This window comes from Acanthochromis polyacanthus, chromosome 16 (genome assembly GCF_021347895.1).
Source record: "Acanthochromis polyacanthus isolate Apoly-LR-REF ecotype Palm Island chromosome 16, KAUST_Apoly_ChrSc, whole genome shotgun sequence".
NCBI classification, from domain to species: domain Eukaryota; kingdom Metazoa; phylum Chordata; class Actinopteri; family Pomacentridae; genus Acanthochromis; species Acanthochromis polyacanthus.
The window spans coordinates 14,006,978-14,022,097 of record NC_067128.1 but is presented as its reverse complement, the minus strand read 5'-3'; the positions used below and the strand labels follow the sequence as shown (position 1 = coordinate 14,022,097).

The window sequence follows — 15,120 nt, the reverse complement described above, 5'->3', positions numbered from 1 at the left end:
GGTTGAAATCATTACAGAAAACAATCATTTGGGAAAATTCAGTTACTTTTATTTCTAATGTGTTTGTGGAAATGGAGTTACGTTGGGTAGCTACTGTTTGTCATTGTTTGGTGCAATCAGAGCTGACATCATGGTTGTAGCTGTCAGATCTCACCTCGCTGTAGAAACAGAGAGGCTGAAAGGGCCGATTACAGGAGAGTTCCCTTAAACATTGGTGCCTTCTCACGCCTGACCAAAGTTCCTGCAAAGAAAAGCTGCTTTATTGAGAAATTTTGATCAGAACTTAAGTGTTCGAGGGACCAACATGTGGTCTTGCATTATTGACAAAAATAAAATACAGATGTTTTTTTTTAGAATTGGAGGACTACTTCATGTCAATAAAACTTCTAATTATTAAAATGTAGGGCAGGCCCGAATAGTGGTTTCTGGTCTCTGGATATTCGGGCCCGATTAAAGACGAATATCCGAATATTCCTTCCGCCCGGTAAAGTCCGCCCAGGGGGGGCGGGCCGAATATTCGGATACCAAAATTAATATCCAGATACCGCCGTAGCGAACAAATATTCGGATATTCGAGATGTTCGGGTCCAGCCCTATTAAAATGCATGCTGTTGTCTTTAAGGCTGGTGATGAATGTACTTATTATAATCATTCAAACAATGCAGTTAAATGTCAACTTTATTAGAAGGACTGCTGATAAATATTTAAGGCTGTGCCAGTATATCCATTCCTGAAAAGTTGTTTACAGGCTTTATAGGGAAGAGATAAATACTTTTTATACGGACTGCAACTCAGCAGGAAAACCACGTTGTTGCAAAAATTCGACAAATGTCTCATGAGTCAGTACAGACAAAGGAGAGACTGTAACTGTTGTAGAGCAGCCATCAGTGACAGTTACAGGATATTGGAACATGCCGAAACCTAATGTAGCAGCAGACAAAAACCAAGCTGACTCTGTAATATCAACAAGTTGTGATGTTTGCTGACGGTAACCACAGTAAGCTGTTGGATGTAACGGCAAACCTTGAGAGTGGACTGACTTGAACAAGGGTTGGTTTTATTGGGTGTGAAATCGACTTTCAGAGCAAAAGTAAGAATGAGTCGTTTTTTCATTTTAAGAGTGTCTTGATCTCACTTGATTGCCTTTTTTGTTTCTTTAAACAAATGTGCAAATAGGCTCTGACAATTCCTTATGTAACAGAAAAAATCCTGTTGTTCGTCTACGACCAAATTATGAAAATAAAATATGCCGACATTTTTTTAGTTTGTAAGTTAGTTAAACCTCTAGCACTCAGATTATGCAACGTAATTTTTCTATTTTGAAAGGTTTAAGGTGAGAGATTTCAAACTAAAGCACATTTTCAGTTGATGATGTTGCTTGTTTTCATTAAAACATTAGAATATCATGACTTGATTTGCAGCAATTTGTTGGCAAATAGGAAGAAAACTTGTGCTCCTGCCTCAAGCAACTGAGGTGGAACAACCAGATAACAAAGCAGAGAATGTTTTCACTAATCCCCTTTGAAAATATAAATATTAATCTATGAGGACTTGTGCATACACATATATATGCATAATTATGAAGGCTTGCTTAGCTCACAAAAGCAATGAACCCCAGCACCAGATTGTCTCAATAACAAAGACCCTCTTAAAGATTTCTCATATAATCTCAGTTTTCAGATGCTTATATTCAAACAGCAAACATTTTAATTAGCAGCCTGACTGAGAGGCTGCACAACACAAAGACATCTAGTGCGCTGAATTAATAAGAAAAAACTCATCATGTGAAATGAGCTGGTTCTCTTGCCTTTGGCCTTTGATTAATTATGCACAAGTATTGCATTACTGCTGCTGTATATGGAATTCCCTGCCGTGTGGCATTATTAATTATTATGCCCATTAAGAAGAACATAGACAACAGATTGGTGCACAATTGTTCCACTCAAGATGGCGCTTCAATAGCGGAATATTCTGCTGAGAGTCTAATTCAATTGCGTGTATTTATAATTAACTTCACCACTTTCTCTGAAACACAGAAGTTCTAATCTATAATTCTTTGTATTAGTTTAACCATAAATAATGTATTGCAAATAGTTTTTAACGTTTTCATCTATTCAAATAATTAGCACTGTTGTGTGAGATTTTAAAAAATAAGTATAATGAATGAGGATAAAGGAAATAAAACTAAGGTAGACATAAAGCTAAACTAAGCATGAAACTAAGGTGAATATAGAACTGGATATAAAGCTAAGGTAAACATGACGCTCAGGTAAGGATAAAACTAAGGTAAACAATACATAGAACTTATGTGCAATATTGTACAATAGCAGCAATGGTTTTAAGATGGTCAATACAGCAATACAGAGAAGCAGCGTTCCTGTTCTACAGCAGTTCACCAGATGTTAATAGCATGAACAGTGTCAGTGTTGTAGCATGAAGGCATATTTAATATTCATTTTGTAACAGCATATTTCTTTACAGCAATAATGATAATCCAATAAAAAGCATTGCTGAAGATACATTGATTAAATGTACCAGTAACCAACATGTTCTTCTTAAAAAGTGATGTCATGTAATGCTACATCACACTTTTTCTCATTTCTTTTCATTTGGTTCACCTAAGCAACATTATTAAGCTACGCAGCATAAAAACACAGAAACAGAAAACAATTTTTTGGTGGCAAAATAATCTTAGCTCTGGATGGTTTGATAAATAGTAATGTGAAGTAATGCTATGTAACTTTCTACAATCTAATTTGAGCTAATATGACATACATTTGTGTTACTCTGCACACAGCTATACATGTGACGCTGTGTTGCTGCATTAGACTAGCGAGTGAAGTAAAGTGGGTTAAGTTGGGTAGTAGTTATTGGGGTAAGTAATGCTATGCTTCACTTCACCGCGCTTTGTAAGGTTACACTAAGTTAACTTATATTATGTTACAATACACTACGTTGCATTATGCTGTGAGGTTATGCTACCTTCTGTTGTGCTGCGTTCTGTTGTGCTGCGTTCTGTTGTGCTGCGTTCTGTTATGCTGCATTATGTTATGCTGTGTTATGAGGTCACACAAAGCTAGTTTACACAATGTTATGTTGCATTACACAATGTTATGCTATGCTATATTATGGTATGCTACGCCATGATATGCTACGTTATGTTATGTGAGGTTACACTATGCTACATTATGTTATGCTACGTGTTACTATGTTGTGCTATCCTACGTTATGCTATGCTACGCTATGCTATGTTACATTATGTTATGCTGTTATGTGAGGTTACACTAAGTAAACGTACACTAGACTACGTTGTACTATGTTATGCTGCATTATGTTATGCTGCATTATGCTATTCTGTGTTTTGTGAGGTTGCACTAAATTAACTTACACTATGTTGTGTTATATTATACTATGTTATACTAAGCTACATTGTTTGTTACGCTACACTATGCTATGTGAGGTTACACTAAATGAGTTTACACTGTTTCACGACATTACCATACTTTATCTTACACTACAGTATATTACACTGTTGCCTTCTGATACATTATGACCTGCTCTATTAAGTTATGCTACATAGTGCCATGCTTCATAATGTGAGATTATGTAACATAATGCTACGTAACTCAGTAAACTCAGGAATGTCTGAGTGTATCTTTGAGATTTTTTAAATAATACCACAATTTTTCAACTCAGTCCTTAAAAATGAAGACATTGTTTCACAATTCTTCTGACTCAAGATATCACAACTTCACCATGAGCTGAAACTGTTGTATCTTCTCACTGGACTTTAACACAGAACATTGTGTCTGAAAGCTGAAATATGCTTTTAATTGAGGTTGTAACTGTAAAGTTTAAGGAGGACATTTCACCCCGATGGTTCAAGTGATTGAAATGGCAGTGTGAGATCAGTTTAGTGCTCTCTTCCCAGGCCAGCTATCTCTGAGTAGAGTGATGGATTGTAGTTATAAAATGTGTGTCTCTCTTGTCCAAAGGCAAAAGTTCAAACAACATTAGTTTTTCTTCCTTACTTTTTTTTTTTTTTTAGAAACCTACATTTTTCTCAGTCAGATTAAATCTTGGATATACTGGCATGTTGTCTTAAAATCAGTTGGACGACTACCAGACCTAAAACTGCATTCTCTGAATTAAAAATAGAGTATAATTTTATACATGACATCTTTATTTGTCATATTTCATATCCTTAAATTTAAAAAATCTGATGATTTACAGTAAAATAAGACATGTCTACCTCATACCTTCTTCAACGACTAACCTCTAAAATACTGCTTTTCTGTTATATAGTCATCTGCTGGGCCTGTTTTGGGTAAGGTAAACTCACTTCCTCCTAACCCGGAATAATGATCTGCAAAATGCTGAAAAAAATGTCTTTCTACTAGACAAACAACTTAAAAATACATCCCCAGATACTCACAATGTGTATCAGCAGGATAAATGGATGTGTTAAGGTTCTTTGGATGAGGAAACAGCAGCGAGGGACTATTTAATCGAAAAAGTAAAGTTATACAGCATGAGTCAAGTTTGGCTTTCTTAATTCTTTAAACCTGAAATTGAAGTATTTAAACAAAGTTGTTAAAAAAACTAATCCAACCTGTCTGGAAAAATAAAAACAAACACAATGCAGGACAATAGCAAAAAAATATGTTGCTCATCATTCAGTTGTAATCGCTGCCGGCCTGTGAAACACAATTATCTGATAGCGTTTGAACAAAAGTCTTTTTTTGTATCGAGGAAGCAAAACCAGCTAGAAATATTTATTTTATTTTATTAGTTTATTTGAACAGGGACAGTGCACATTAATCAACATTTCTGTAAATGTACCAGTTTTAGCTATAAAGCTAGTTTCCAACTGTAGTCCCTGGGCAGATGAAAATGCCAGCAACAGCATAAAAAATAAGAGTAAATAGGACAGAGTTTTGTCCTGGGAAATGATTTTAGAGAAGTTTGCTTTTTTTGACGTCCTCTTGCTTTATTTCACAACCTCAGAGTCCACAGAGACTTGGCTGAAATAATATTTGCAGACAAACTTCAGCTGTGTGCCTTTATTCGAGCACTGGGAGCACAGCAGGACAGCTCAGGTAATGTCTGATTAAGCCCGTGATTACAGAGATGTATCCTGCATTAACTTTAAAGTAGCCTCAAATTCAGGTAAGACAACACAAGATAGAACTTTAGGAACACAGTCTTACTCCCACGTGCTTCAGGTTTATTTAAACAAATGCTCACAAGCATTAGTTGCAGTTGTAGTGACTTTGCTGTGATCACTGATGAATGATGTCCTGTATGTCTCCTCACTGCTCCATCTCGAATCACGCAGGATGACAAGGTGATTGAGGGTCCTTGTCTTTGTTTTTCAAAGTTTGCTAGCCTCATCGTGGGGTTCTTATCGTATCTGACTGTCGGGGAGGGGGGGTCCGTGCATGCTGATTTTAATCTTTGTTTCACCTCTGGAGTGCTTTCTGTAGGTTTCCTACTTTCCTCTGCTGTGTAGAAAATATAGAGCGTTTCAGTCGACTTATGATGTATCAGAATGTCACAGTGCAGTTGATTTATCCGCCTTCCCAAACATTTGCATCCACCTTTTTTTTTTTCCACCAGCCACTTTCAAAAGCACAGCAAAAAGCCAGATGTTGACTCGAAATTTGGAAAGTCTCTTTATTAGAAAATGTTCTCATCACAAGATAAAATGTTAATTAGTTTAAAATTCAAATAATTGGCAAGTCTGCATTATTGCTGATTGGCAGCAGCGTCAGCTCGATCCTTTCACACCACTGTGATATGAGGAGGCAGTTATTGCTTTTAATTTGGGAGGATTCATTTTTATTTCCATCTGTAGGGTTGCTTTAGGGTTTTTTTTCCCTCTGCACAACCTAACTGATCACAGCTAAAACCGCTGATGTCTCGCTACTCAACAGCTGATCTCAGAACAAAATAATAGTCATAGAAAAGGTGAAAACTTTTAACCTGTTTCTGTATCTGCATTTAAATATGCACAGCGTCAGTAACAAAATGCAGATTTTCTTAATTAAAATACTGTATTGTATTAGAAAAACAACAGTTTGTTTCATTTAATGTCCTGTCTCATAATATTAAAGGAGAGTTATTCACTTTCTGGCCACTAGGGGCTGAAAAAACATCAGAACAGGCTCTCGACAAAAACTCATTCATGCTGTAGCTACTGCACTGACACCATTTTACCAAATCTAATTAATATTTTTGACTGCATTTTGAGATTTCCTGCTGGCATACAGAAACACCCCCCCCAGATGAGGTAATGATGCAGTTAAATGTCCGACAGAGCAAAACTTCGCCGCCTGAAGTTTGTTGTGCTTTGGCATCCGTCCAGACTTTGCTTTTTTGACGGAACCTTTCCAAGCAGGAACTGCTATTTTACTGGTGTCAACGTTTTTCCCCCTGACGTTCTCATAAATCCTTGCATATTGGAGTGTCACCTTCTGTTGGTGGCGGTTCACACAGTTTGCTTGAGTGCACAGTTTTAGTTTATTTTCTTCTATAGGAGTGTGGTGTTTTTCTCTGTTTTGAGTGAAAATGCTCCTAATGACCTAATAAATAGTAGTAGAATCCAGTGAAATGGCCACAAGTAGAATCAATCAGAGGTTTGGTTTGCAGCGAATGTTACCCTCTAGCTGTTGTTGAGCTATATGATTTTATGAGTATAAATTAAAAAAATAATCTACGAGAAAATGCAACTAGAGCCTCATACAATAGTAGAATAAGCCAAACAGAAAAAGTTGTGCTCTACTTTATCCTGTCACAGGGGACACAGAGGTTTTATCATCTACTTTAGCTTCTTTGCACTGTGACTTTCTTGACTGAGTTTCTCAGCTGTACTGTATGTGTGTTTGTTTTCCTACTTCGATATCTTTACCTTGCCTCTGCTGCAGATTGTGATTTTTCAGGCACTGCTTACTCTGCTTTTTACAGTTTTTCTGTGCAGTACACTCAAGTTTTTTAAAAAAAAAACCCCATTACATATGTACCCTGTTGGCTCACGGTTGTGGTGAGGTTGGTTTGAAGATTAAGGTCAGTCTGGTTTCTGCTAAAAGTTTACAAGGTTTGCCAGACAAAGGTATACCTTTGCTTTAAAGAATGCAAACTATTTCTCAGTGACCCCGACTTCCAAAGCGTAGGAAGCACACAAAGAAAGGTGCAGGTAGACCGAAGGGTAAGGAGCCACAACAGAGTGAGCTGTTTGGAAGGCGAAATTAAAAGGAGCCCTGTAAGCACTTCAGAAGTTAAGGGCAAAGAAACGAAGGATAAAAATACGGCCGACATTAAGTTAGAAGGTCAGAATGAATGTAGATGGGTTGAAAGGACAAGAGTAAAAAATATGACCTGGTATGTTTGAAAGAGGCAAGATTAATCGGCAGGCCTTGGAAGGAAGGTAAAGCTGTAAAAGTGGGGAAAGTTTAAATGTCAGTCTGAACTCTCTCCTCAGCACACAAAGTCGGGCCCGCTGAAGGATCCGCTGCTGGACGACCACGGCGACTTCAACAGGATGTGCGTAGCCATGAAGAAGATCGGCCTGGACGACACGGAGAAGCTGGATCTGTTCAGAGTGGTGGCCGGCGTGCTGCACCTCGGAAACATAGACTTCGAAGAGGCTGGAAGCACATCAGGTGAGCTGCAGTGGAATCTCAGTGAATGAAGTGAGGTCTCTAAATGGGTTCCAACTTCGTACAAAATGTGCTTTTCAGTTCCTTTCATAGATTTGTGGGTTAAAGCTCCAAACTCCTGCCAACATGCTGTAGCTTCTTCAGGTACAAATCCAACCTTTATGCCCTTTTTTTTTTTTTTTCAGGAAACAAAGCTGAACTCATCCAACTGAATCAAACTTTGCTTTTCTGTTTTACCAAAACAAATCATATAAATTCACTGAGACATAGAAACTGTGAGGAGCAACACCCTGGTACAGAAATGATTATATGTAGAGACAGTAATAGGCAGTGACAAACAGTCTGCAGCATAGTGGAGGAATATATCAGTTTTATAATGTTCCACATAGACAACTGATGTTTTTTCCACTGCTGCTTGTTTCCAAATAGGCTGAAATGTTGGCGCTGTTTTTGATTTCCTCTATTTGTCATCCAAATGTCAAATATTATACCGCGCTGAATCTAAAAAATAGAAGGGAAGCAGTTCTGTCTGTGGAAAAAACAATGAGATCCACTATGAATATACAAAGACATCACTCTAGATGGATCGGTGGTAAATCCAAGTGTAATATTAATATTTAACTCTGAACCCCAATTAGTATGTGGGCTTTTTATGCCCATGTCAAATTGTGAACTCACTGTGGACTCATTTATCCCTACATAAAGTCCATAAAGTCCTGCACCTCTCTGGAAACACCACAGTATGCAGTATGACACAGTTAGAATTCCACAAGTCACGAGAAATGAATGGATGAAAGTTGAAAATAAACTGGAATCAACATGTACAGCATTTTCCAAGAGGCCACAGCTGAATACAGGAGAAAAACATATGACTCTGCATTTTATAAATGTTTGACTGATTATATTTAAAAGTGTTTCAATTCTGTGTAATCACAGCCTGCAATTTTGCCAAAAAGTTTCTGAATTTTTCCTCAAATAACTGACGGTTTTGTCAAATGATAATGTGCCTTTCAGAACTGATGGTGTTTTTTGTGGTGCAGGGGGTTAAACTGCAATCAGTGAGCAGACCCTGAATCTGAATCCAATCTGAAAAAAAGCCTGCCGTAACCTCGTTCCTTCAACTGTGCAAATTCCACTTCTGATTCACTAAAGCTCAATTCTGTGCAGGAGGACAGCCTTGGTGATTTGCTTTGTAATGAACTGAGGAAGACCTCGAATGAACCGAGATGTTAGAGGCTTCAGTTCATGGCCAGTGAATTCTGTATTCCTGAGGAAAAAAAAAACAAAAAAACCACAGTCGGTGCTAGATGTTGAACCTGATAACTGAACATTCTGACAAGGACACAGAACCTCAGAGGCAGCGTTGGAAGCTTCGTTGGGAGAATGTTAAAGAGTTCAGAGGTGGGGATGTTATTGGCTAATGTGCTGTGACATGTTCATTATCACATCCGTGCAGCTGTTTTAATGACTCTGTGGAAGGACGTTCAGCCTGTTGAATCATGTAAGCCAGCGACAGGGAGCCTGTCCAGAATGTGTGATTTTTAAGGCTTTCAAGGCTCCACTCATTGAGCTGTTTGTTCTTTTGCTGCTTTCACATCTGCAAAGTTAAGAGCATCACGTTTAGCCTAATGTGCAGTGACGGTTTACTGTCGCTCTGCTACAAGCTAATTCTGAGCTCATGTGACTCTGGCTTTTTTTTTTTTTGCAGCCAGCCAGGGCAAATTAAAGGGTGTTACATACACGATGTCATAATAAAGGCTTGAAAAGGGGATTGGCTTCTCGTGGGGACATTTTCAGTCACATGTTTTCACGGTTTTCTAGTGGCTTTACTTACAAGTTTGGATGTTTTAATTCACAAACGGCAGTGAGACTGATGGCTGTGGATGTCTGCGTCACTCTAATGTATTGGACAGGACCGTCACCACAAAGAATCAATCTGAAAAAAATGTGTAGCAGCTTTATTTATTTAATTAACATGGAAAAAAATCAATATATGGCTTTAATAATTTTATATGTGTGCCATACTCAGTCAGATGACATAACACATATTAACCCTTCAAACCCCAAAACCCACCAGTAGATTGGAAAGGTATGTCATCTTTTTAAAAAAATGGCAAAAGTGGCACCATTTATCAGAGTTAGAAACAGTAAAATCAAGAAAAATCATTGGATTTTTTCCTTTCCAGTAGAATTTGAACCACTTATCTGTTGCTTGCTCTTTTGTCTTAAAGCAGACCTACGCTTAGACTTATGAAATTGGATCAGTCACTTTTTTTCTACACATCTCTTTTAAAAGTTCTTCAAAAAAAATATGTAATCTGCTCTGACCAGATTCTATAAAAAAAATCCTCAGTGTAACCCTGAAGCCTTTAGTGACTCAGCTGCAGCTAACAGGCAAAATTGTGGGATTTTTAAGCTGAGCTGGACTGAACTGCAGTTTACACGGAGTGGATAAGCAGCAAGAATGGGACATTCACATTCAAATATATGCCATAAAATATCAACAATATGTACAGTCAGCACTTACTGCAGTATTGGTTGCACCTTTGGGCACTTGCAAAGCTGTTGCACTTGTTGATTCCAGGTCCTTAAAGTTCTATGAAAGAATAATTCTAAGTAATTCAGTTTTTGCTTTTTGTGCTATATATAAAAATACAGCGATCAGGCATAACATACATAACTGTCTAATATTGTGTTGGTCCCCTTTATGCTGCTAAAACTCCTTTGACCTGGTGGGGCGTGGACACAGGACCTCTGGGGATGTCCTGTGGCGCCAGTGATTTCTGTGGGTCCTGTGGGTTGCAGTCAGATGACATAACACCTAGATCAGGTGAACAGTGTGTGATGGTGTGTCGGGTTGCATTGTCCTGCGGAGGGTGAGGGGTTGCTCTGCCTGCAGTGTTTAAGTGAACATGTCAAACATCCTCATGAATGTCAGGAGTTAAGGTCTCCTAGCAGAACGTTGCATTATAACAGGATGTCTGATGTTATTCACTTCACCTGTGAGTGGTCATAATGTTGTGGCTGATCGGTGTATAACTTTGTTATACTGCACAGATTGCATTTTTGAGTTCTCTCTGCTATTAGCCATGGCTAAACATGTGACAGCAGCAAAGAAACCCAGAAACTACTTGGAGTTTAGAGGTTTAAAATATGCAAAACAGTGCCGGAAACTAAGTTTAAAAATATGCTGAAGCCCACACAGCGCACATAGCTATACTTTGTCCCAACGGTGCCAAAGGTATTAGAAAATGTACGTTTATTAAGTTTATATAAAGCAGCAGGAGCAGACCCAGACATGGGCTGGTGGGTCAGTAATAATAATTCAGTTTTGTTTGATTGCTGGCTTTACTTTGCAGTTTTCAACCCATCTCCACAGACATGAAACTCTGAATCTTACCTTTATGACTCTCTAAAAGGAGTCAAAATAGAAATATGCATTTGCTCCTATTGTATTTTAATCCTTGGTTATTTTAAATGTCTTCAGTAAAATTACATGACTCTCTGTGGCTGGAAAATCTCATCAGAGACGTTTAAAATACTTGATTGCAAACTCTGTTCAATGTTCTTGTTAAACCGCTATAGAGATTGATCCCTTCAGATCAGAGTTAGTACCCGTTGTTTATTTTCAGTGACTGTAGATAAGTTTTCATCAGCTCCAACTGATGACGCAGACGGGTTTTAAGCCTTACAGCGCTCTGGGATTGCATTTACTCCGTGTCAGAAATCATCCATCTGACTGCATCGGTTTGGTTCCTGAGAGGCAGATGCCTTTTTGATCTCATCCCTCAAGATTTCTGCACGATGATTGATCGCTGTAATATTCAGCCTCCATCTCCCTCCCGCTCAGTTCAGTCTCTATGATAAATTGATGATAAATGGTTTTGTGATATGTTGAAAATTTGTCACCGGTGCCCTGAAAGGCTGTCTCTTATTACCTGTTGTTTTGCACGTGTAATTAAAACCCAATGGAATCACGACAGGCGACTTATAATTTTGTGAATTTTTTGCTTTCACTAAATGGAAATCCATTAATTACACAGTTAAACAAGTCATGCTGCTATTATTCAGGCTAATATTTCGAGTATTATACTCTCCACTTTTCAAGAGGCACATTGCAGCATGGTTGTTGCAGATGCTCCACCCCATCTCACGCCTCATTTTTCACAGTGGTTCAAACTAAAACCCTCCAGGGAAGCTCGGTTTCCATGAAAATCAACGGATCCTTTGAACTCCACCAGTGAAGTTCCTCAGCTCTCTGTTCCTCCCCATCATTTTCCCTCCGCGGGGAAGAAGAGGAAGCGCAGCGGGGCGCCTATTAAATTGACTGGTTCTCGCAGCAGGTGGCTATCATGGCGCATGTTTTACAGCAAGCGAATAGAGCGTGTTCAGTCAGAGGAGGCAATCATCCAGGTTTTTGAGCCGGGCTTGGCTTACAGTTTGGATAGGGGTCCCTTCAGGGGGGGGTTTAGGGAGCTTTTAAAGAATATTTATTTGTATTTTTTTCAAGGCAGTTGAGCTTTACTTAGTTTGCGATAACACGCAGAAGTCCAATTATATACAGCTCAGACTGTGAACGACAAAGGCAGCCATCCAGAAAGTTCAGACTTATTGCTGCCTTTGAGGAATATTGCACATCTGATGGTTGGACTCATCAGAGATATGAGTGTATGAGTGACCTGTTGCAGAGAGTCAGTCTATACATTGAAGAAGATGTGGTCAGAAAGAGAATATCCAAACAACCGTGAATTTGGAGACCACAGAGAGAGAAATGTGAAAGACACAACTGTACTGTGTTCATGAGAAGTCTTTGGTTGCTCCAGTTGGGCCTGTTAGCCTGACATAAGCTTGGGACACACCTGGAAATTAGTTCTGTATACTATATATATATAAAGATGAATGTAGAAAGCAATGTTGCCCCCTATTGGTTTGCAATTTGAGGCATAGACACTGGCATTGCAGTCAACTCATCGTTTCTCCTTGGTACCAGGGGCCTTCCAAGTTAAAACCTGATTGGAGCAGGTAAGGCGTATTGTGCACATTATGCTTATCAATAATACTGCATACACACGTGGACAAAATTGTTGGTACCCCTCAGTTAAAGAAGGAAAAACCCACAATTCTCACTGAAATCACTTGAAACTCACAAAAGTAACAATAAATAAAAAATTTATTGAAAATTAAATAATCAAAAACAGCCATTACTTTTGAATTGTTGATTAACATAATTATTTAAAAAAACAAACTAATGAAACAAGCCTGGACAAAAATGATGGTACCTCTATAAAAGATTGAAAACTATTTGACCAGAGTGACATGATTAACTCAGGTGTGTCATTTAATTGACATCACAGGTGTTTCCAAACTCATAATCAGTCAGTCTGCCTATTTAAAGGGAGACAAGTAGTCACCCTGCTGTTTGGTGAAAAGGTGTGTACCACACTGAACATGGACAACAGAAAGCGAAGGAGAGAATTGTCCCAGGACATCCGAAAAAAAATTATAGACAAACATCTTAAAGGTAAAGGCTATAAGACCATCTCTAAACAGCTTGAAGTTCCTGTGACAACAGTGGCTCATATTATTCAGAAGTTCAAGACCCACGGGACAGTAGCCAACCTCCCTGGACGTGGCCGCAAGAGGAAAATTGATGACAAATTGAAGAGACGGATCGTTGGAATTGTATCCAAAGAGCCCAGAGCAACCTCCAAAGAAATTAAAGGTGAACTCCAAGGCCAAGGTACATCAGTGTCAGATCGCACCATTCGTCGTTGTTTGAGCCAAAGTGGACTTCATGGGAGACGACCAAGGAGGACACCACTGCTGAAAAAAACTCATAAAAAAGCAAGACTGGAATTTGCAAAAATGCATGTTGACAAGCCACAAAGCTTCTGGGAGAATGTCCTTTGGACAGATGAGACCAAACTGGAGCTTTTTGGTAAGGCACATCAACTCTATGTTCATAGACTCAAAAACCAAGCATACGAAGAAAAGAACACTGTCCCTACGGTGAAACATGGAGGAGGCTCAGTAATGTTTTGGGGCTGCTTTGCTGCATCTGGCACAGGGTGTCTTGAAAGTGTGCAAGGTACGATGAAATCTGAAGACTATCAAGGCATTCTGGAGAGAAATGTGCTGCCTAGTGTCAGAAAGCTTGGTCTCAGTCGCAGGTCATGGGTCTTCCAACAGGACAACGATCCAAAACACACAGCCAAAAACACCCAAGAATGGCTGAGAGAAAAGCGTTGGACTATTCTAAAGTGGCCTTCTATGAGCCCAGATCTGAATCCCATTGAACATATGTGGAAGGAGCTGAAACATGCCATTTGGAGAAGACACCCATCAAACCTGAGACAACTGGAGCTGTTTGCTCATGAGGAGTGGGCCAAAATACCTGTTGACAGCTGCAGAACGCTCATTGACAAATACAGAAATCGTTTAATTGCAGTGATTGCCTCAAAAGGTTGTGCAACAAAATATTAAGTTATGGGTACCATCATTTTTGTCCAGCCCTATTTCATTAGTTTGTTTTTTTAAATAATTATGTTAATCAACAATTCAAAAGTGATGGCTGATTTTGATTATTTAATTTTCAATAAATTTTTATTTATTGTTACTTTTGTGAGTTTCAAGTGATTTCAGTGAGAATTGTGGGTTTTTCCTTCTTTAACTGAGGGGTACCAACAATTTTGTCCACGTGTGTATAAAGTGCATTAAAAGTGAAAACTGTTAAGAAAATAAACACTTACTACTCAAAAACCTGGATATCAGAATCCCCCGATTGTCTGCTAGCACAATAACCTGAAAAAGAAGCCATATTGCATTCACTTTTTCATTCAGCCTTTGTTTATACCTTGTGGAATCATTGAGGGCAAGCCCATTTACAATGATGTTGAGAGTACAGACAACACAACAAACAAAAAAGAGGCAGCATTCAATGTGACAACAAAAAAAGGAAGGCAGTTCACCCAACAAAACAATGCACACGTTGTTGCAAGGTTACCAAGAATGAGCCTCTTGGCGGCCTCATCCAAACATGTCAATCATTCCAGACCACACTGGTCAATCAAACTAGTCATGCCCCTTCAAAAATGTCCTTCTGTTTGAAGTTCACTGTTTACCAAGCAATAGAATTATTTTTAAAGTTGCCAACAACACTCTGATAGGAAGGACTGAATGTAGCTGATGACATCATAACGACTGCTGGAAAAAATGTACCAACTCAGTGTGTCATGAGAGAAGTTGACACTTTTCGGATGTGGAAAGGTTTTTATGGAGGCGCCACCTGGAGGCCCTCAGTGGTGTTGCGCTTGAAGGTACTTCTGCTTTGGCTTCAATTTCACGTTGTGGCTGTTGTTGCTTTGTTGAAACTGCAGATTGGCACTACAAAGTAAAGCCAACATGTGGTGAAAATGAGCGCTGCCATCTTGTGCTGGAGGTGTCAGTTATGGTTGGTGTGTAG

The 15,120-nt window shown here is 38.8% G+C and overlaps 1 protein-coding gene across 5 annotated transcripts in view; it reads left to right on the top strand.

Moving 5' to 3' along the window:
* LOC110962927 (unconventional myosin-VI) overlaps positions 1-15,120 on the top strand; it is a 206,092-nt gene that overhangs the window by 62,469 nt on the left and 128,503 nt on the right. For all 5 annotated transcript variants that reach the window (XM_051960537.1, XM_051960540.1, XM_051960539.1 and 2 more), the window contains exon 11: positions 7,481-7,661. In XM_051960537.1, the coding sequence (XP_051816497.1) occupies positions 7,481-7,661 (181 nt within the window). The remainder of the gene's footprint in view (positions 1-7,480; positions 7,662-15,120) is intronic.